Here is a 22,514-nt window from a genome sequence, read left to right as displayed (position 1 = left end):
CGTTGGTCAAGTTGACCCGACAAAAATATGTCAACCTGCAAACCGACGTGAATTTTTTAAATTCAACCCGAACAGGACAAAAATAACGTAACCTAGTTGGATTCTAATTAAATCATAAAAGTCAAATTTTAAATTTCAAAATTACAAATCATAATCACTCACGACTTGTGCACAAAAAGCATGATAATCTAATGGACCTCGGAAAGTAAAAAGATAAGATGTTAAGTGCACCCTTAATTCGAAGACACCTCGATGGGTGACCTACACCCTTGGAATAAGAGTGAGTACGAAATGTGAACCTCATGAGCTTGAGAGGGCTAGAAATGAACCCGGGCTATGGAATTGACCCGCTCTAGGACCCTGAATAAGCATATAGCTTAAAAAATATTGAATAGAAGAGAGTAGATCAAGCCATGGAATTTTTTATAGTCATCCCTACTATTCTTTGTTTACAAATGGAGCGTAGATCAAGCCACTCCCGTAGGTGCTTACTGGGCATTTTTTATACTCATCCCTACTATTCTTTGTTTACAGATGGAGCGTAGATCAAGCCGTTCCCGTAGGTGCTTATTGAGTATTTTTTATACTCATCCCTACTATTCTTTGTTTACAGATGGAGCGTAGATCAAGCTGTTCCCGTAGGTGCTTATTGAGTATTTTTTATACTCATCCCTTGTTTACAGATGAAGCGTAGATCAAGCCGCTCCCGTAGGTGCTTACTGGGTATTTTTTATACTCATCCCTACTATTCTTTGTTTACAGATAGAGCGTAGATCAAGTTGTTCCCCTCTTATATCATTTAGATCAAGTTGTTCCCCTCTTATATCATTTTAATATTACTCTTAATGTCGCTATCTTGAAACTTGTGCTATATTGTAAATTATTTTGATGTGATTCCGAGAACTTGATTTTGTACTTTAAAATACTTTTATGTTAGAATTTTTAGTCCGACGTCAGAAACATGGTTAAAGCAGTGCTATGACCATAGAGATAGAAAGGAATGTACCAACGTATATTGACGATGAGGTAGTTTCAAATGAAAATGACCAAAAAAACTTGATATACGACAATATCTTATAGTCTGCTCTTGATATTAAAAGTGGTAGCATCTAATTAAAACATTGTATACTTAAACTAATTCGTGAATGACACAAGTTCCTTTAATCAAGTTTGAGAACTGTTGGATGACAGTCCTACATCGACTAATTTAGGGAATGATCATGGGTTTATAATCAAAGAATACTATCTCCATTGGTGTGAGGCCTTTTAGGGGAGCCCAAAGCAAAACCACGAGAGCTTATACTCAAAGTGGACAATATCATACCATTGTGGAGAGTCGTGTTCATCTAACATGGTATCAGAGCCAAGTCGAGCCTCGATTAAGGGGAGATGTACTTTGTTCGAGGGGAGGTGTTGGATTAACGAAGCTCATAGTAATGTCAAGTTATTTCAAAGGTATTACCATGGTCAAGGTTTCAAGACTTCAAGACTCTAATTTTAAGTTGGATTTGTAAGTATCCCAAGTTTTATTACACGTAAGAATACTCACTATGCTTATATAATACTAGTTTTTAAAGGAATATTTTGTTAAGCTCCCAAAAAAAGAGTTGGTTCCCAATTGACAACGTTAGGGCCAAGGACTCTCAATAACGTCACTTCTCATCTTATCATCTTGGTTCCCAATCGACATGGCCCATATGTCTTAACGTCATCCCAAATCTTGGGGTGTCGTCGGCCATCACTACTCATTCGGCTATTCATCAAGAACAGGCCCACGTGTCGTCGGGACATCTCGAACATCCATCCATTCAAGCTCTATCGAGGCATTGACCCTCTCGTGCCCATGTCATTTCATTTATGGATACCGTACCGGATAGCGGGTGTATATATCAATCTCCAACACGCAGGATGAGATGCAATATTGGCACACCCATGCCGCCCAGGATTGTCCTTGAAAAATCCATTTAAAAGGAAGTCGCCCAAGACAGTCGTCTCGACATGCTCGCCCTCATTGTGATACATACATGTGTCACAGGGTAGCTCACTTAGGTCACAAGGCCAAGGATGGTGGAGAGATGACACCATGTCTACCCAATAGTACATTTTGAGTCAAATAGATGTGAATTTGGCGAACAATCATATGGTGTTATGGAACGTCCGTCCAATGTTCGATTGACACCAAATTTGGCGAGCATTCATATTCCATATAGATGGACTTAACTCCAGAACCGCAAGCCCGAATTTCTTCTGAAACCCCGACTTTCGAAGTTAAGGCCCATGGCCCTACTCAACCCTTCAACAAACCTATCTTTGCCACAATGTCTATTCAATGTCTCTATCTTCTCATGCCTTAACTTGTCTTCAATATCCACTCTATGTGGTGTGTTAAATGATGCACCAACTTTCATGGTCGCATCATGGCACTCGTCCTAAGCCCTCGCATGGCCAGATAGGCACCACTTGAGGGTCGCTACTTCTCTTGTGGCAACATGAAAGTCACAACCTTCTCTCTTCACGGTTACATTGTGACACCTAGCCTCACCTAACCTCAAGCCAAACAGATACTTCAACTTCGGAAATCGAAAAAGTCTAAAACTATGGACCGAGACTACACTAAGGAACAAGGAAGCTTGACTGAGCAAAGAAGTCAAGGAACGAAGTACTCTGTTTTCAATTGAATGCGCTGTACTGTGGGACGTTGAGGAAGAGCATCTGGGAATTTCTCTTTTACGACTGCTCGAAGCCGGAGTTGGTCTCGTGGTTAGGTTTTTAACCGGTTAGCAGCTTTACAAGAGAAGAGAATAAATTCAGGGAGAAGAAACACTCACTATCCTTTACAGTTCAAGCAAGAAGGGATATTAAATTCATTAGCTGCTTTTCAAGACTCGACTACTTATTCATGGGACCGAACTCCTTGTGACCCACCCACCCCGTAAGTAAAGTCCAGGCTAGGAGTTGAGTTCAATTCGTAAACTCTCATTAATCTTGAGTCTTTGTTTACAGTTCAAGGAGAGTAAAAGAGTGAAAGAAGTCCAATGCAGGAGAAAGAGCACAGAGTAAAGAATGACAGTTTCCAGTAAAGAATGACAGTTTCCAGTGAATGACTTCCTAAGAGTTACTACGGAATTGGAATTTAGGCTGAACACTACGAAAAAGATTGAGCTTGCAAAGCATTGAGTGAACTTCCTCTTTACAGGGGCAAGAGAAAGAAGCCGGCCAAGGGAAAGGGGCAAATTCAGAAGTTGATTGAACTGTAAACGAGCAAATTCAGAAGTTGATTGAACTGTAAACGAGGTAAACTCCTGAATGAGTTACGCACAAGCCGAATCAACCTAGCCTCACCTAACCTCTAAGCCAAACAGATAGAAGCCACAGCATTGGAACAGTAGCAGTCAGAAAGACAAGTAAAAGTGTAAGTTCAGGAGTGAATTCGCCATCAAACAGTGAGCAAATTCATCACCACAGCAATGCAATAAGCTCTAATAATAGGGATTCATTAGCAAAAGCAAGCTTATCTTTTGCATCCCATTAGTTCATAGGTTAAACCATTGCTACCTTCTCCATGAAATTGATTACATTAATTATTGAAATGAAGCTAATCAAGAAGTTTACTTATTGCAAATTTAAGCTTCTAGAACCTTTTTTTTTTTTTTTTTTTTTCTCCCCCTCTTCCACCTAAGCATGACCATAAATTTAAGACACAAAATGGAAGTGTTGTCTTGTCGGGCCTAAGAATTGGGGTAATACAAACAACATAAATTACACTAAACCTTATTTTGAGACTCTCATTCGAAGCATACTAGAGTATGTTGAGAGCTACAAAGCAAAGAAAGGAGGGCCTTCCTGAGTTTTACTACATCCACTATTGCACCAGCCAACTCTTCATAAACTATCATCAAGGATGGTGGACATTACCAGCCCTTGCACAAATGCACAGCGTTTTCTTTTCTCTTCCTCGTCCTGCACGGACAGAGGCGATGACGGGATGCTCCTGTCACGTACAACCATGATTTTAGATCCATTAATGGAGAAGTATTCAAATGATGGCCATGATTTTGGTACATGTACTTAATGTTCTGTTTCCATGTCTACTAAAGCTAGTCCCACACCAACTGGACTCGAAATGACAAGATGACCAAAGAGAATATTTATTCACGATGCCACGGATTTAAAGAAAAAAATGAATGTCAGCCTACACTAAACAGTAATAAGAACTCGTTCCTCGAACTTTCCGACAAAAGAGATACTATCTTGGGCATGACCATGTGCACTAAAGAACTTGCGAGATAAATTGTGATGTAATAGTAGGAATATGTCAGTAACATACCGTTCTAATGATTTGTCTTGTGAATTACACTTCATGGAGTTTGATTCAACCGACAAGTGAGGTTGAACACTGCCATAGTCATCAGCCATCGGTAGAATAAACGATGACAGCAATGGATCGGGCGCTGCATTCGAGGTAAATAAACATGAAGAACTCCCAAAGAGAGACTGCAAATTTCCTTCTTGAAGCTCTTTCCTCAACAAAGAGAGTGTCGAGTGTGAGCCACCTTTACGAGATTTTCTCTTACGCTGCATGTAACCATTAGTTAAGGAATCTAAGCATGGGGTTAATCTTGCAGTCTGCTCGAGTTTCATATAGATCTCAAACAAACATAGAAAAAAAATCCCTCACAGAGAAATAACCTAAAGAATGTCATCCAATAAGCAAAATTAAACAAAAAGCAGTGGTAAATATCAGAAATAAACAAGTCCAGAAACCCCCCCGAGAAAAGTCATCGAGTAATCTTCGGTGAATCTAAGACGTGATCGGAGTACAACTGAAATCGTTGAACACACAAAGCTAGGTGCACACACCAACCTGATCTTTAAAGAACAAAACTACATGAAGAGCATGAATGTGAAGCAATCTCAATGAGGGAAAAATCATAGAATGTTAAAAAAAGAAAAGATGGAAATTAATTTTAACATGATAAATAGAAGGATATCTTGAAAATATTTCCATGCTGCAGGGATATATGCGCAACCATGTCAACTCCCACTCTCATGTCACAGACTGGACACACCTGCAGGATAATAATATTTCAATCTTAAATTATCGAAGCTATCGTTTATGAGACATATGATGAATAGCATTATACACTGCACCATGAACACTAAGGAATTCACTGTTGGCTAAAATGAAGACATACTGAACAAGGAGATGAGTGACAACAGCACTGATATCAAAATTATATCTCCATGATGAACATATTTGATAAATAACTCTCAATAGACTTCGTCTCATCCTCTCAATCCCCTAGAAAATTTCCAGACCAGCTTTCCGACGAATAACCTAGGGTGCATTCCCCTGTAATACGCTTGCTTTATTCCTAAAGAGAGGACCATGAACGATTGTACGAGATATGGTTCAACAAAACACCCTTTTATTCCAAATATCTTAAAGAGCCACCAGCAAGGGGAGTAAATGGACAATACAAGAATAGGTGATCTATATCCTCCGTACGAATTCGACAGCGGCGAGCAAAAGGGTTTTTCTTATGAATTCTATCAGAGCTGTCCTGATTACTGGTTTACAAGTACAGTTTCTTGATTTTTTTAAGTCCCAACTAGTTGGTGGCAGGGGAAATAAGGGAAAAGAAGGGGAGGGCCCTAAACATTGGAGATGGACAAGCTGTCTTCATATACTACAGAATATTGGACTACATGAAGGGAAAAGAAAGGGATGTCTTCACAGTTGAAAGAACGAAAAAAGAAAAAAAAAAACGTTACGTATGTATTTAAGTCGGACAATGATATCAAAAGCTCGATCAAAATTAACTACATCCAGAAGGGAAATATGCAACAAAACGGTTTTGCAAGGATCCATACCCCATTCCTTGCCTCAATAGGATGCTCTTCATCAATGTGACAGCACAATCCGACTATATCAAAAAATTCCGAGCAAAATGGGCATGGGAACTCCTCCCTTATATCATCATCCCCTTCAAGTTCTTCAAACCCCATGAACATACCTGAAGAATGTTGAGCTACTATAGAATGAGTCCAACACAGAGGGTGAAGGCAAAAGGATCATAAAAGCACCAACACATACAAATGATAATCTAAAACAAGTTGAAGCAGCAAATGTTATAATGATTTACAGCAGAAAGTCAGATGCACTGTGTCTTAATAACAAAATCTTAAGTTCAACACATCGTAATCTTACTGATGGCCATTTTCAGAAGCCAGCCAAAGAATCTAGATAACCAACGTACTTCTTTTCTTACAAAATTCAGTGACCATATTTTTCAAGTTACACAAAGCAGACTCTACGAAGTATTTCTTGTACTAATGCATCTTAAACATCTACTCAATTTCTCGAGAAAAATAACACATCAAAACGTCCAACCGTAATTATCTAGTTAAAAATAAAGCCTCAAAGTAAGGAAAAAGGAGATGGCATGAAAAGATCGAAATGTTATCCATATCTCTGTTAGACGAACACGACCCTCCACAATTTTATGATATTGTCCACTTTGAGCATAAGCTCTCATGGCTTTGCTTTGGGCTTCCCAAAAAGCCTCATACCAATGGAGAGAGTATTCTTTGTTTATAAACCCTTGATCATTCCCTAAATTAGCCGACGTGGGGCTTTCATCATCTAACACCTCCCCTCGAACAAAGTGCGCCTCCCCCTAATCGATGCTCGACTCCTTTGGAGTCTTAGTCATTTTTTACTGCCTTCGAGGAGGTTTGACTCCTTTTTCTTTTAGAGTCCTTTGTTCGATGTTTGAGGATTTACCATTCTATTGGCATGACTAAGTTTAGGGCATGGCTCTAATACCATGTTAGACGAACATGACTCTCCACAATGGTATGATATTGTCCACTTTGAGCATAAGCTCTCATGGCTTTGCTTTCGGCTTCCCCAAAAGGCCTCATACCAGTGGAGAGAGTATTCTTTGTTTATAAACCCATGATCGGCCTCATACCAATAGAGAGTGTATTCTTTGTTTATAAACCCATGATCATTCCCTAAATTAGCCGATGTGGAACTTTCATCATCCAACAATCTCAACACCGTAAGGGATCACGACCCCTCAACAATGGTATCATATTGTCCACTTTGAGCATAAGCTCTCATGGCTTTGCTTTTGGTTACCCAAAATGCCTCCTTCCAATGGAGATATATTCCTTACTTATTAACCCCTTAATCAGGGGACGTGGAATCCCAGAAATCAAGGCAGGATCGAAATTCAAGTCTTTGATCTCACTTGACACTTACACCATACTTAGCAAAAAAAAAAAAAAAAAAAAAAAAAAAAGAAATCAACACAAGCTCAATTTGGATAACTTTAATTGTTTTGATCATCATCATCATCTGTTTTTCCCTTTTATCCGCAAATGGCAACGTTTTCAGAGATAAAAGGTAGATTTGAGGTAACAAATAACATAAGTGTACGGGAAAAGTTCAGTCGTGATCATCAGAAAAGCAATTGGAAAAACGGGGAGTTCCAAATCACTGGAAAGTCAGTAAACGATGAAACAAAGAAAGAAGAATAAGATGCACCTAAACCAGATCGTGATAGAAGAGCAGATTGGTAGCGCTTGGAAGCAGAAGAAAGACGAGCAGTCCACGATTCAGCATCCATAGCTCTTCCCTCGCCGGAAATTAGAGTTTCCGACTAGCAGCTTCAATCTGCAGGAGCTTTAAATGATCCGAAATACAAGAACAGCAAATTGAAAGCAAAATGAAAACCCTAGAAAGAGAATTTGCAGAGGGAAATGGAAAGAGAATTCGAGCAGTGAGAGAAGAGTGAGAAATGAGATGAACTGCGAACTGAAAATCGATTTTGGTTCTCTCGAACGTGAAATTCACAAACCAAAATCAACCAAAGAGAACAAATATTTGTTGCTAACTCAACATTTATACATATTTCTTCTTTTATTTCTATTTTCTTTTTCTAATTTTCCATTTCTGTTCCCAAAATATATAATTACCAAAATTATATATTAGATGAACACGACCCTCCACATCACAATTACATGATATTATTGATGATTTTGCTTTGATTTCTCTAAGAGAACACATATCAATGAAGAGAGTATTCATTGATTATAAATTCATGATCATTCTTTAAATTAATCGATGTGGGACTTTCATCCTTCTAACATTCGATATATATTTTTTTATTGTTTAGAATTAAGAATTGAACTTATTTAAAATTTTATTTTTAATAAATGGAAAATGTTATTTAATAAAATATTTATTTATTAAATATTTAAGTAAATTTTTTAATTTAAATATATATTTTTAAAAATTACGTAACAAATAATTAGAAATTATTTTAATGAGTTGGTGAACAATAAATAATCTTAAAAAATCAATCCATTAATTAATTAGTTAATTAATTATATAATTTATCGTTGAAAATTTGTATTTAAAATTTTATTTTTAATAAATGGAAAATGTTATTTAATAAAATATCTATTTATTTATTTTTTAAATATTTAAGTAAAATTTTTAATTTAAATATATATTCTAAAAAATTACGTAACAAATAATTAAAAATTATTTCAATGAGTTGGTGAAGAATAAATCATCTTAAAAAATTAATCAATTAATTAATTAAATATATATATATATATTATTGTTGAAATTTTGTATTTTTTTTATTTTTTTAATTTTGTTTCCCAATGTTAATTTTTTCTCAATTTTTTTTTTTAATTCGTAAAGTTTTAATGTTTGTTTCTAATTTTTTTAATTTGCTTTATAGATTGATTTGTATTTGTCTGTGAACTTTTAATATATTTTATCTAAAATTATATTCGAATCATTATAAATGGTAGATAAATAAAACTACAAAATTGATAACCCAATTCAGACCGAACGAAGGTTGGGTTGGGTTGGGTTGTGAAAAGTTTCGGGTTGAGTTGGGTTACCTATCCAATCAACCCGAACTTTTACATTGGGTCAAAAAAAATCTTTCAACCTCACTCAACCCAAACCATGTACACCTCTGATCATTAAAAATAAATTAAAAAATAAATTAAAAATATATAGAGAGAGAGAGCTCGAAACGAACGACATGAGTTGGAAAATATTCCGGAAAATCTCTCATTTTTTGTCGATATTGTGAGAGATAACGACGTGTCGTCCTTATATAGTAAAGGAATTTGTTCATTTAGAATATCTTTATTATGCTTTTTTCGGGTTTTTTTTTTTTTTTTTTTTTTAAATAACCATTAACATTCGAAACTAACTATTGTTTCAATTACAACTATTGTAACATTTTTAAGTACAAGAATTAATTAATACAATATTCAAGAAAAATATTGGAACTCAAACGTCCCAATTTTATGGCTTCGATGAAACTTAGGTTGATAAGGATCACGACGTTTCAAATGTTTCAACTGGACCTGTTACACGATCAAAGGCTAAAAAGATTCAATAAGCATTCATTCTTCGTCTACAAAGTTGGATAGACTTGGTTCAATCATTATTTCATGTGTTACAAGCTGATTCGATTGAGAAATGACTATTTGGAGCTTCGTAAGTGAATATGTGCACGGTTGAAGTAGTATATGATGGTGCTATAACTAGCCCTTAATGGATAATTTGTTAGAAAATTTTATTTATTATTTTAATCCGGTAATTTCTTAGAGTGGAAAAATGGTGAGAATTTATTACCATCTAGATTTAAAGACGGCGTGACCAGTAACTTCATTAGGGTAAAATAATAGGTAAAAGTCAGATTTTGACTTAGAAATTCGAGCATCATTTTTGTCAATTCTAAGTTTCATGTCATTCTCGTGGTAGATTGCATGTGAGTCATTCAATCAAACCTTGATCAAGTTTAATGGTAGAGTAACTCAATTTGTTTTATCTCTCGGTTGATCCGAATTTTGTATAAGAAGATTTAATTTCTTTGATTCAAGGGTTCTTGCTTCAACAAAATGTTGAATCGTTGGACTGAGGATTAGAGTTGCCTTATCATAGGCGAGACCTGTTTTTGCCAATCAAACATCACTTGTGCGAACTCCAAGATTGTTCGACCACGTACGCAGCCTATAGTACATGTTTAATCCTCTACGACACAACCGACTTGACATTATCTTTACTCAAGACCAAGGTCTCTAGCATGCAACATGACATCCAACATCATCTCGGTTCCCAATTAACATGCCTCTTATATCTTGACATCATCCCAAGTCATGGGGTGTCATCGACCATCACAGCTCTAACTGATCATGTCATTGAGAACAGGCTCGTGTCATTTATAACATAAGAACATCCCAAACATCTCTCAATTTAGGTTTTATCGAGACATTGACTATCCCATGCCCATGTCATGTGCATCATACATCATTGAAGTCACAAAAAAATATACAAACATAACATAAACGTCTCATGGTATAACAAAGTATGGTATGTGGAGAGGCTTTAGAGCACGTATCATTCAAACTTCATACGATTCATCCAACCAAACAAAGACAAGCTGGGCTGAGACGTCTAGTAGGCTAGCTGACAGAAACAGAGACGGGCTACGAGAACTGGTTCGAAGACATGCAGGTGAGGCTGCAGATCACTAGTGAGAAGACTTACAATGACGACTTTAAGGTGACGACCTTTCTTTTCAGTGAAATTATATCTGCATAATTTAAAGGAAAAATACTTTCGAGATCGGCTATTTCAAAGTATTTTTCGATTAAAAAAAAAAAGAAAAAAGAAAAAAATATATTTTTGAAGAGTAATAACGAATAAATGAGAATTATAAGAATAAAATCTCACGTACCAAAATTTTAATTTTATGATTGAAAAATCTTTGAAACAATCTTTGAATTTATTCTCCCTACACTTTTTCTCAACATTATTCTTAATTACTAAAATTCATTATTTTAATGCTTAATATTTCAAACACAAAAAATAAAATAAAAAATAATTTTAATTTTTAGAATAAAAGAATTAATTGTCAGCGTCCTTTGTTGACACACCGCCTTGTGTCTACCCTTTCGGGGAAGAGTGAGAAGGTCCTTGCCGACACTCGTTCCTTCCTTTAATCGATGTGGGACCCCCTCCAAATCCACCCCCTTTTGAGTATAGCGTCGTTATTGGCACATTACCTCGTGTCTACCCCCCTTCGGGGAACAGCGAGAAAGCTGACACATCGTTCGATGTCTAGCTCTAATACCATTTTGTAACGGTCCAAGCAGCGTCGTTACTAGCACACCGCCTCGTGTCTAACCTCCCCCCCCCCCTTCGGGGAACAACGAGAAGGTTGACACATCGTCTAGTGTCTAGCTCTGATACCATTTTGTAACGGCCCAAGCAACGTCCTTATTGGCACACCGCCTCGTGTCTACCCCCTTCGGAGAACAGCGAGAAGGTTGACACATCGTCCAGTGTCTAGCTTTGATACCATTTTGTAACAGCTCAAGCAGCGTCTTTACTGGCACACCGCCTCGTGTCTATCCCCTTCCGGGAACAGCAAGAAGGCTGACACATCTTCTGGTGTCTAGCTCTGATACCATTTTGTAATGGCCCAAGCAACGTTTTTACTGGCACACTGTCTTGTGTGTACCCCCTTCGGGGAATAGCAAGAAGGCTGACACACCATCAAGTGTCTAGCTCTGATACCATTTTGTAACGGCCCAAACAGCGCTCTTACTGGCACACCACCTTGTGTCAACCCCCTTCGGGGAACAGCAAGAAGGCTGACACATCGTCCGGTTTCTAGCTCTGATACCATTTTGTAACGGCCCAAGTAGCGTCCTTACTGGCACACCGCCTTGTGTCTACCCCCTTCGGGGAACAACGAGAAGGCTAACACATCGTCCAGTGTCTAGCTCTGATACCATTTTGTAACGGCCCAAATAGCATCTTTACTGGCACACCGCCTCATGTCTACCCCCTTTAGGGAACAACGAGAAAGTTGACACATCGTCTAGTGTTTAGCTTTGATACCATTTTGTAACGGCCCAAACAGCGCTTCGAGAAAGTTGACACATCGTCTAGTGTTTAGCTTTGATACCATTTTGTAACGGCCCAAACAGCGCTTTTACTGGCACACCACCTTGTGTCAACCCCCTTCGGGGAACAACAAGAAGGCTGACCAAACAGCGCTTTTACTGGCACACCACCTTGTGTCAACCCCCTTCGGGGAACAACAAGAAGGCTGACACATCGTCCGATTTCTAGCTCTCTAACGGCCCAAGTAGCGTCCTTACTGGCACACCGCCTTGTGTCTACCCCCTTCGGGGAACAACGAGAAGGCTAACACATCGTCCAGTGTCTAGCTCTGATACCATTTTGTAATGGCCCAAATAGCATCTTTACTGGCACACCGCCTCATGTCTACCCCCTTTAGGATACCATTTTGTAATGGCCCAAATAGCATCTTTACTGGCACACCGCCTCATGTCTACCCCCTTTAGGGAACAGCGAGAAAGTTGACACATCGTCTAGTGTTTAGCTTTGATACCATTTTGTAACGGTCCAAACAGCGCTTTTACTGGCACACCACCTTGTGTCAACCCCCTTCGGGGAACAACAAGAAGGCTGACACATCGTCCGATTTCTAGCTCTCTAACGGCCCAAGTAGCGTCCTTACTGGCACACCGCCTTGTGTCTACCCCCTTCGGGGAACAACGAGAAGGCTAACACATCGTCCAGTGTCTAGCTTTGATACCATTTTGTAACGGCCCAAATAGCATCTTTACTGGCACACCGCCTCATGTCTACCCCCTTTAGGGAACAGCGAGAAAGTTGACACATCGTCTAGTGTTTAGCTTTGATACCATTTTGTAACGGCCCAAATAGCATCTTTACTGGCACACCGCCTCATGTCTACCCCCTTTAGGGAACAGCGAGAAAGTTGACACATCGTCTAGTGTTTAGCTTTGATACCATTTTGTAACGGCCCAAATAGCATCTTTACTGGCACACCGCCTCATGTCTACCCCCTTTAGGGAACAGCGAGAAAGTTGACACATCGTCTAGTGTTTAGCTTTGATACCATTTTGTAACGGCCCAAATAGCATCTTTACTGGCACACCGCCTCATGTCTACCCCCTTTAGGGAACAGCGAGAAAGTTGACACATCGTCTAGTGTTTAGCTTTGATACCATTTTGTAACGGCCCAAATAGCATCTTTACTGGCACACCGCCTCATGTCTACCCCCTTTAGGGAACAGCGAGAAAGTTGACACATCGTCTAGTGTTTAGCTTTGATACCATTTTGTAACGGCCCAAATAGCATCTTTACTGGCACACCGCCTCATGTCTACCCCCTTTAGGGAACAGCGAGAAAGTTGACACATCGTCTAGTGTTTAGCTTTGATACCATTTTGTAACGGCCCAAATAGCATCTTTACTGGCACACCGCCTCATGTCTACCCCCTTTAGGGAACAGCGAGAAAGTTGACACATCGTCTAGTGTTTAGCTTTGATACCATTTTGTAACGGCCCAAATAGCATCTTTACTGGCACACCGCCTCATGTCTACCCCCTTTAGGGAACAGCGAGAAAGTTGACACATCGTCTAGTGTTTAGCTTTGATACCATTTTGTAACGGCCCAAATAGCATCTTTACTGGCACACCGCCTCATGTCTACCCCCTTTAGGGAACAGCGAGAAAGTTGACACATCGTCTAGTGTTTAGCTTTGATACCATTTTGTAACGGCCCAAATAGCATCTTTACTGGCACACCGCCTCATGTCTACCCCCTTTAGGGAACAGCGAGAAAGTTGACACATCGTCTAGTGTTTAGCTTTGATACCATTTTGTAACGGCCCAAATAGCATCTTTACTGGCACACCGCCTCATGTCTACCCCCTTTAGGGAACAGCGAGAAAGTTGACACATCGTCTAGTGTTTAGCTTTGATACCATTTTGTAACGGCCCAAATAGCATCTTTACTGGCACACCGCCTCATGTCTACCCCCTTTAGGGAACAGCGAGAAAGTTGACACATCGTCTAGTGTTTAGCTTTGATACCATTTTGTAACGGCCCAAATAGCATCTTTACTGGCACACCGCCTCATGTCTACCCCCTTTAGGGAACAGCGAGAAAGTTGACACATCGTCTAGTGTTTAGCTTTGATACCATTTTGTAACGGCCCAAATAGCATCTTTACTGGCACACCGCCTCATGTCTACCCCCTTTAGGGAACAGCGAGAAAGTTGACACATCGTCTAGTGTTTAGCTTTGATACCATTTTGTAACGGCCCAAATAGCATCTTTACTGGCACACCGCCTCATGTCTACCCCCTTTAGGGAACAGCGAGAAAGTTGACACATCGTCTAGTGTTTAGCTTTGATACCATTTTGTAACGGCCCAAATAGCATCTTTACTGGCACACCGCCTCATGTCTACCCCCTTTAGGGAACAGCGAGAAAGTTGACACATCGTCTAGTGTTTAGCTTTGATACCATTTTGTAACGGCCCAAATAGCATCTTTACTGGCACACCGCCTCATGTCTACCCCCTTTAGGGAACAGCGAGAAAGTTGACACATCGTCTAGTGTTTAGCTTTGATACCATTTTGTAACGGCCCAAATAGCATCTTTACTGGCACACCGCCTCATGTCTACCCCCTTTAGGGAACAGCGAGAAAGTTGACACATCGTCTAGTGTTTAGCTTTGATACCATTTTGTAACGGCCCAAATAGCATCTTTACTGGCACACCGCCTCATGTCTACCCCCTTTAGGGAACAGCGAGAAAGTTGACACATCGTCTAGTGTTTAGCTTTGATACCATTTTGTAACGGCCCAAATAGCATCTTTACTGGCACACCGCCTCATGTCTACCCCCTTTAGGGAACAGCGAGAAAGTTGACACATCGTCTAGTGTTTAGCTTTGATACCATTTTGTAACGGCCCAAATAGCATCTTTACTGGCACACCGCCTCATGTCTACCCCCTTTAGGGAACAGCGAGAAAGTTGACACATCGTCTAGTGTTTAGCTTTGATACCATTTTGTAACGGCCCAAATAGCATCTTTACTGGCACACCGCCTCATGTCTACCCCCTTTAGGGAACAGCGAGAAAGTTGACACATCGTCTAGTGTTTAGCTTTGATACCATTTTGTAACGGCCCAAATAGCATCTTTACTGGCACACCGCCTCATGTCTACCCCCTTTAGGGAACAGCGAGAAAGTTGACACATCGTCTAGTGTTTAGCTTTGATACCATTTTGTAACGGCCCAAATAGCATCTTTACTGGCACACCGCCTCATGTCTACCCCCTTTAGGGAACAGCGAGAAAGTTGACACATCGTCTAGTGTTTAGCTTTGATACCATTTTGTAACGGCCCAAATAGCATCTTTACTGGCACACCGCCTCATGTCTACCCCCTTTAGGGAACAGCGAGAAAGTTGACACATCGTCTAGTGTTTAGCTTTGATACCATTTTGTAACGGCCCAAATAGCATCTTTACTGGCACACCGCCTCATGTCTACCCCCTTTAGGGAACAGCGAGAAAGTTGACACATCGTCTAGTGTTTAGCTTTGATACCATTTTGTAACGGCCCAAATAGCATCTTTACTGGCACACCGCCTCATGTCTACCCCCTTTAGGGAACAGCGAGAAAGTTGACACATCGTCTAGTGTTTAGCTTTGATACCATTTTGTAACGGCCCAAATAGCATCTTTACTGGCACACCGCCTCATGTCTACCCCCTTTAGGGAACAGCGAGAAAGTTGACACATCGTCTAGTGTTTAGCTTTGATACCATTTTGTAACGGCCCAAATAGCATCTTTACTGGCACACCGCCTCATGTCTACCCCCTTTAGGGAACAGCGAGAAAGTTGACACATCGTCTAGTGTTTAGCTTTGATACCATTTTGTAACGGCCCAAATAGCATCTTTACTGGCACACCGCCTCATGTCTACCCCCTTTAGGGAACAGCGAGAAAGTTGACACATCGTCTAGTGTTTAGCTTTGATACCATTTTGTAACGGCCCAAATAGCATCTTTACTGGCACACCGCCTCATGTCTACCCCCTTTAGGGAACAGCGAGAAAGTTGACACATCGTCTAGTGTTTAGCTTTGATACCATTTTGTAACGGCCCAAATAGCATCTTTACTGGCACACCGCCTCATGTCTACCCCCTTTAGGGAACAGCGAGAAAGTTGACACATCGTCTAGTGTTTAGCTTTGATACCATTTTGTAACGGCCCAAATAGCATCTTTACTGGCACACCGCCTCATGTCTACCCCCTTTAGGGAACAGCGAGAAAGTTGACACATCGTCTAGTGTTTAGCTTTGATACCATTTTGTAACGGCCCAAATAGCATCTTTACTGGCACACCGCCTCATGTCTACCCCCTTTAGGGAACAGCGAGAAAGTTGACACATCGTCTAGTGTTTAGCTTTGATACCATTTTGTAACGGTCCAAACAGCGCTTTTACTGGCACACCACCTTGTGTCAACCCCCTTCGGGGAACAACAAGAAGGCTGACACATCGTCCGATTTCTAGCTCTCTAACGGCCCAAGTAGCGTCCTTACTGGCACACCGCCTTGTGTCTACCCCCTTCGGGGAACAACGAGAAGGCTAACACATCGTCCAGTGTCTAGCTCTGATACCATTTTGTAATGGCCCAAATAGCATCTTTACTGGCACACCGCCTCATGTCTACCCCCTTTAGGGAACAGCGAGAAAGTTGACACATCGTCTAGTGTTTAGCTTTGATACCATTTTGTAACGGCCCAAACAGCGCTTTTACTGGCACACCACCTTGTGTCAACCCCCTTCGGGGAACAACAAGAAGGCTGACACATCGTCCGATTTCTAGCTCTCTAACGGCCCAAGTAGCGTCCTTACTGGCACACCGCCTTGTGTCTACCCCCTTCGGGGAACAACGAGAAGGCTAACACATCGTCCAGTGTCTAGCTCTGATACCATTTTGTAATGGCCCAAATAGCATCTTTACTGGCACACCGCCTCATGTCTACCCCCTTTAGGGAACAGCGAGAAAGTTGACACATCGTCTAGTGTTTAGCTTTGATACCATTTTGTAACGGCCCAAACAGCGCTTTTACTGGCACACCACCTTGTGTCAACCCCCTTCGGGGAACAACAAGAAGGCTGACACATCGTCCGATTTCTAGCTCTCTAACGGCCCAAGTAGCGTCCTTACTGGCACACCGCCTTGTGTCTACCCCCTTCGGGGAACAACGAGAAGGCTAACACATCGTCCAGTGTCTAGCTCTGATACCATTTTGTAATGGCCCAAATAGCATCTTTACTGGCACACCGCCTCATGTCTACCCCCTTTAGGGAACAGCGAGAAAGTTGACACATCGTCTAGTGTTTAGCTTTGATACCATTTTGTAACGGTCCAAACAGCGCTTTTACTGGCACACCACCTTGTGTCAACCCCCTTCGGGGAACAACAAGAAGGCTGACACATCGTCCGATTTCTAGCTCTCTAACGGCCCAAGTAGCGTCCTTACTGGCACACCGCCTTGTGTCTACCCCCTTCGGGGAACAACGAGAAGGCTAACACATCGTCCAGTGTCTAGCTCTGATACCATTTTGTAATGGCCCAAATAGCATCTTTACTGGCACACCGCCTCATGTCTACCCCCTTTAGGGAACAGCGAGAAAGTTGACACATCGTCTAGTGTTTAGCTTTGATACCATTTTGTAACGGCCCAAACAGCGCTCTTACTGGCGCACCGCCTTGTGTCAACCCCCTTTGGGGAACAGCAATAAGGCTGATATACACATCGTCTGGTTTCTAGCTCTGATACCATTTTGTAACGACCCAAGCAGCATCTTTACTGGCACACCGTCTCGTGTCTATCCCCTTCGGGAAACAGCAAGAAGGCTGACACATCATCCGGTGTCTAGCTCATGATACCATTTTGTAATGGTCCAAGCAATGTCCTTATTGGCAAACCACCTCGTGTCAACTCCCTTTGGGAAACAGCGAGAAGGCTGACACATTGTCCGATGTCTAGCTCTGACACCATTTGTAACGGCCCAAGCCCACTGCTAGCAGATATTGTCTTCTTTGAACTTTCCCTTTCGAGCTTCCCCTTAAAGCTTTAAAACGTGTCTACTAGGGAAAGGTTTCCGCCCCCGTTTTATTCTCCTCCCAACCCAATGTGGGACATGACATAGACAAAACATTGGGCACAAATTATTGTAGCAAACTAAATTTGACTCTTAAATGTCTCAATTCTTGATTTTAAATTGTATTGAAAATGTATTTTAATCCTAAATTTTTATTTAAAAGGGTAATTAGTTATTTATAATTATATTTTCAATTTTTATTTTATTTTAAATAATTAAAATTTTGTGACTTTTCTAAAATCTATCTAACATAGTTTAAAATTTGTAATTTATTAATTATAAAGTGATTTTTACTTTGACAATAATTTAAAATAAACTATTAATAACTATTTATTTTTGTAATTATTTTTTTGTGACCTTTTAAAAATCTTTTACCCTCTTCTAAATTGTTGGAAAAATTTCAATTCATTAATTATAAGATAAAAACTAATTTTATTATAATTTAAATAAAAATAAAATTATTAAAATTCAAATAGATATATATATTAAATAATGAAGGACATATTTGTACACATCAATATAATAATTTAAAATAAATAATAAAAATCTCATGGAAGCTTTCGTAGCTCAGTTGGTTAGAGCACCCGTTTAGTAAGCGGGAGGTCTTGAGTTCGACTCTCAATGAAAGCATTTTTTTATTGGTTTTAAATTGATTTTTCTCCTAATTTCAACTGTCCTTTTTTTTTTTGGAAAATAAATCAATTTTTTCATTTTCAAGCATAAAACTATTAAAAGATAATACATTTTTCTTCTTATACAATTATATATATATATATATATATATATATATATATATATATATATATTTATTTATTTATTTATTTATTTATTTATTTTATAATTATATTAATTTCCGACCATTTTTAAAAATAATTTTTAATAAAGACGATTTTTTTTCCAATATTTATTAAAATTAAGTTGTAAATTTTAATTCAATATTTGAAAATAAATAAACGAACAATAAAGATTTGAATAAATGATTTGAACAACTCAGAGCTTCAAATGCCCAACTCTAACCAATTAAAATCATTATCAGGGGCGTTTATATGACTTGAAAATTAGTTGAAAAATTTGGGTCAGTTCGTAAGTTGACATTTTTAAGACTGAGTCAAGCCAACTAACTCGAAAATAGGATTACAACCTAACTCAACTATATCATACTTTTAATATTATTATAAAAATTAAGAATATTTAACGTTTATAATCAATGTGGAGGATACATGGTAACTTGTGAATGTTTGACATTAACCCAATTTATACCAATTTATAGAAATTCTATCCAAATTGCTCGAGTCACGTGGTTCAAAAGATTTTTCCATCATCTACGCACTTTGTCATTGTACAATTTATAAGCTTTATTGATTCAACAACCACATGAAGAAGTAATTAAATTGATCATTAGCCTTAAGGGGAAGCCCGAAAGGGAAACCTCAAAGAGGACAATATCTGCTAGCGGTGGATCTGGGTCATTACTAATGATATCAGAGCTAGACACCGGACCATGTGCTAGCGAAGAGGCTATCCCCGAAAGGGGTAGACACGAGGCAATATGCCAGTGAGGACGCTGGGCCCGAAAGATGGTGGATTTGGCGGGAGTTCCACATCGATTGAAGGAAGGAAAGAGTGCCAGCAAGGACGCTGGGCCCTGAAGGGGGGTCCCATATTGGTTGGAGAGGAGAACAAAATATCCTTTATAAGGGTGACACGTTTTAAAGCCTTTAGAGGAAGCTCGAAAGGAAAAGCCCAAAGAGAACAATATCTGCTAGCGGTGGGCCCTGAAGGGGGGTCCCACGTTGGTTGGAGAGGAGAATAAAACACCCTTTCTAAAGGTGACTCGTTTTAAAGCCTTGAGGGGAAGCCCAAAAGGAAAAGCCCAAAGAGAACAATATCTACTAGCGGTGGATCTGGGTCGTTATAAAAAAACACGGCCTAAGATAATTCCGGGACACAACAACCTTAAAAAGTAGTTCAATTCAGCCATTCCCAACAACATCAAGACAAAACAAGGATCCTCTTTTCATCTGTTCATCATAGACAACTCCTAAAACAAAACTAGATTTTATTTGTCATGATAATCCAATTCAGGCATTAGTTCTTGAAGAACATGGAGATCAAGACAAATCTGTTGACCATAAATAAAAATGGCCCAACATTTTGGTAATAAGAATGAACTGAAGTTACAATTAGTAAATAACATTACAACAAAAGCACAGCTTCATCACTAACTTATGATTCATTTCTGCATATAACTTAACCCACTAGTTCTTCTTCTTATTAATCAGATCAGAAGTAGTGAAAGATCTTTCAATGAGATCAGGAATACCTAGCTTGAGGTCGAAAGTAAGCCGCTGAAGAATCAGCGACAATGTCCTCACGTCCGACATTGCACGGTGAGCTGAACCCACCAATGGAATATTGTAATACTCACGAAGAGCTTGCAACGAAATTTTCGTAATCTTCGAATCTGATCACGATATTACATTACGTCACATTGTTCGTTTTATCCATAGAGAAACTAAAGCAAGATAACATGTGCAAAGCGAAAACTAACCTGTGGATTTCATCAACTGACGGGCTAAAAGAATGTTATCGAAAAATAGCCAATTTAGAGGAATGTCGACCGAGCAACGGCTGAACTCCTTGAGTAAAAAGGGCACGTCGAATGTACGAGCATTATGAGCTACCAATAATACATATCCATCAGGTTTCTGACGGCTTTTGATAAACTGTAATAAGATTGGAATAAGTTCCTTCATCCTATATGAACATAAACAAGAAATGTTTAGATATGTCTATATATTTAACTAGCACTGAGCTGAATGGTAATGTTTGAGAAATGAGATTACAACAAACGTGTCGATACCTTGGAACGTCGGGTCGACTGACCATACGGCTTGTAATGCCATGTACAACTGCATTTGGAATATAGCATTCTGGGTTTATTAATGTTTGGAAGGTGCTATTTTCTCCTCCTGAGAGATCTTGAAGTGCAATTTCCACTATTCTGTCGAGCTCTCGACTAAAACCTGTTGTTTCGATGTCGAAGGTTATAACCGTCACCGGGCGAGCCAATTCCTTGTCCTTAACAATCGTTTCTTGAATATTACAACATTGAAGCTTCTGAGTTCCATTTTTCTCAGACTTATTGATGCTAACTGTACAGCTTGTTGAAACCGATTCCTCTAAGATTTCATTCCTGATATTGCTCGGTTTACTGCTCGGGTCGGTTTTTGCTTTCCTCCCTGCTTTTGTGGACATAGATTTTCTGGTCCATCTCTTGTCCTGCCCTCCTTCAAGGTTATAGGTCCTAAAACCAAGCTGATCATACCAAGAACTATGACCATAATTCCTGTTCAAGGGATGGAAGTTTTCCCTCCATAAATTAGCTAAAGTGGGGACTCCAAATTTGGGAACTCGCAAGATTGAGAAGCACATCGGAGCTGTTATCATTTGAAATCACAACACAACAAGAGGAAAACTACACAGAAAACCCCAGCATTGGAAGCAGTTGTCTTCAACCTGTAGATAATCGGGTAACAAAGAAGGTAAAAGACCGGATTGATTATCAAATAAGGAACGAAATAACAGAGTTCAAAGCCCCAAATGATCTTAGAAGAACAAATACAATTACGTGAAGACAAAGAAATTAGAAATTCTTTCATGAACTCATTCAGGCATTTTCACAAACACCTTGTAAGCAAATCCATTTGGCCAAGAACACTCCCAACCCCCGCCATGTCCAATCCCTCCCCAAATCTCCAAATAGAGAAACCCAATCCTTCATCACAAAAAAAATCAAGAAAACACAAAATCAAACAACGGAAACCACTTAATCGCTCATACTCAAAATTTTCCAAATTAAGCACAGCTGCATCAGATTGAAAAAAGGGATTACAGTGGAAAGAAACCGCAATCGACCCATTAAATTCTCTAGCAACTTCAACCTATTTACATTCGGATTTCAAAAGAATCACAGCATCCTCCACCCTTTTCCGCATTTTGAACCATTTTTTCAATGCAGAAACAGGGAACTTACAGAGCGAGCGAGAGAGAGAGAGAGAGAGAGAGAGAAACTTGCCTGAAAGAAGACCTAAAGGAGAATTAATCTGCACATTTGAGAGCCCAACAGAAGAAGCTGAGTTAAAAATACACAGAGAAAGAGAGGCTGTAAATCGCGGGGAAGAAGACGGAGAAGTGTTTTTCGGAGACACGGAGGCCCGAAGAGACTGCATCTTGAATTTTCTTTTTTAATTTTTTTTAAATTAAAAAAATACGACGCAGCTAAAATTACGGATCGTATAATTTTTTTTTTCTAATTTTAAAATTGGTAATAATTTTGATCTTAAATTAATAAAAATATCTTTAAAAAAAAAATAGATCGTGTTCAAACTTCACAATAATTAAACCACTAGAAAACAATGAGGGACTTACG

General features: G+C 39.4%; 2 protein-coding genes and 1 non-coding gene across 5 annotated transcripts; 1 reads left to right on the top strand and 2 right to left on the bottom strand.

Annotated features, from left to right (window-relative positions):
• Window positions 1-3,556: 3,556 nt before the first annotated feature.
• LOC111462060 (protein DEHYDRATION-INDUCED 19 homolog 3-like) lies at window positions 3,557-7,907 on the bottom strand. Of its 2 annotated transcripts, none has more exons than XM_023105736.1 (5): window positions 7,556-7,907; window positions 5,875-6,017; window positions 4,992-5,069; window positions 4,328-4,581; window positions 3,557-3,991 (listed from the first exon to the last, which is right to left on the bottom strand). In XM_023105736.1, the coding sequence occupies exons 1-5, from the start codon at window positions 7,635-7,637 to the stop codon at window positions 3,883-3,885; spliced, it is 666 nt and encodes a 221-aa protein (XP_022961504.1). In that variant the 5' UTR covers window positions 7,638-7,907; the 3' UTR covers window positions 3,557-3,882. The 2 variants fall into 2 exon arrangements, with proteins under 2 accessions (XP_022961504.1, XP_022961503.1); XM_023105735.1 differs by having other exon boundaries at window positions 5,875-6,032; window positions 7,556-7,904.
• Window positions 7,908-18,638: 10,731 nt separating this feature from the next.
• TRNAT-AGU lies at window positions 18,639-18,712 on the top strand. Its single transcript has one exon. It is a non-coding gene; the product is annotated as a tRNA-Thr (tRNA).
• A 1,364-nt stretch (window positions 18,713-20,076) lies between these two features.
• LOC111461962 (exonuclease DPD1, chloroplastic/mitochondrial) lies at window positions 20,077-22,305 on the bottom strand. Of its 2 annotated transcripts, none has more exons than XM_023105605.1 (4): window positions 22,161-22,305; window positions 20,946-21,601; window positions 20,634-20,839; window positions 20,077-20,546 (listed from the first exon to the last, which is right to left on the bottom strand). In XM_023105605.1, the coding sequence occupies exons 2-4, from the start codon at window positions 21,530-21,532 to the stop codon at window positions 20,341-20,343; spliced, it is 999 nt and encodes a 332-aa protein (XP_022961373.1). In that variant the 5' UTR covers window positions 21,533-21,601; window positions 22,161-22,305; the 3' UTR covers window positions 20,077-20,340. The 2 variants fall into 2 exon arrangements, with proteins under 2 accessions (XP_022961373.1, XP_022961374.1); XM_023105606.1 differs by lacking the exon at window positions 22,161-22,305 and adding an exon at window positions 21,708-21,839.
• Between the last annotated feature and the right edge of the window lie 209 nt (window positions 22,306-22,514).

The sequence above is a fragment of the Cucurbita moschata genome, unplaced genomic scaffold, assembly GCF_002738365.1.
Source record: "Cucurbita moschata cultivar Rifu unplaced genomic scaffold, Cmos_1.0 Cmo_Scf00026, whole genome shotgun sequence".
In the NCBI taxonomy this organism is placed as follows: Eukaryota; Viridiplantae; Streptophyta; class Magnoliopsida; order Cucurbitales; family Cucurbitaceae; genus Cucurbita; species Cucurbita moschata.
This window is presented reverse-complemented; position numbering and strand designations above follow the sequence as displayed.

Excerpts from the sequence above, each read along its gene's own strand:
- LOC111462060 (XM_023105735.1), bottom strand. The coding sequence starts at position 7,637 with ATGGATGCTGAATCGTGGACTGCTCGTCTTTCTTCTGCTTCCAAGCGC. Across the intron at positions 6,033-7,555 it reads TCTATCACGATCTGGTTTAG|CTCAACATTCTTCAGGTATG; the intron begins GTGCATCTTATT and ends ATTCTATAGTAG. Across the intron at positions 3,992-4,327 it reads CAAGACAAATCATTAGAACG|GAGCATCCCGTCATCGCCTC; the intron begins GTATGTTACTGA and ends TGTACGTGACAG.
- LOC111461962 (XM_023105605.1), bottom strand. The coding sequence starts at position 21,532 with ATGATAACAGCTCCGATGTGCTTCTCAATCTTGCGAGTTCCCAAATTT. Across the intron at positions 20,840-20,945 it reads AGTCGACCCGACGTTCCAAG|GATGAAGGAACTTATTCCAA; the intron begins GTATCGACACGT and ends ATGTTCATATAG. Across the intron at positions 20,547-20,633 it reads TCAGTTGATGAAATCCACAG|ATTCGAAGATTACGAAAATT; the intron begins GTTAGTTTTCGC and ends TATCGTGATCAG.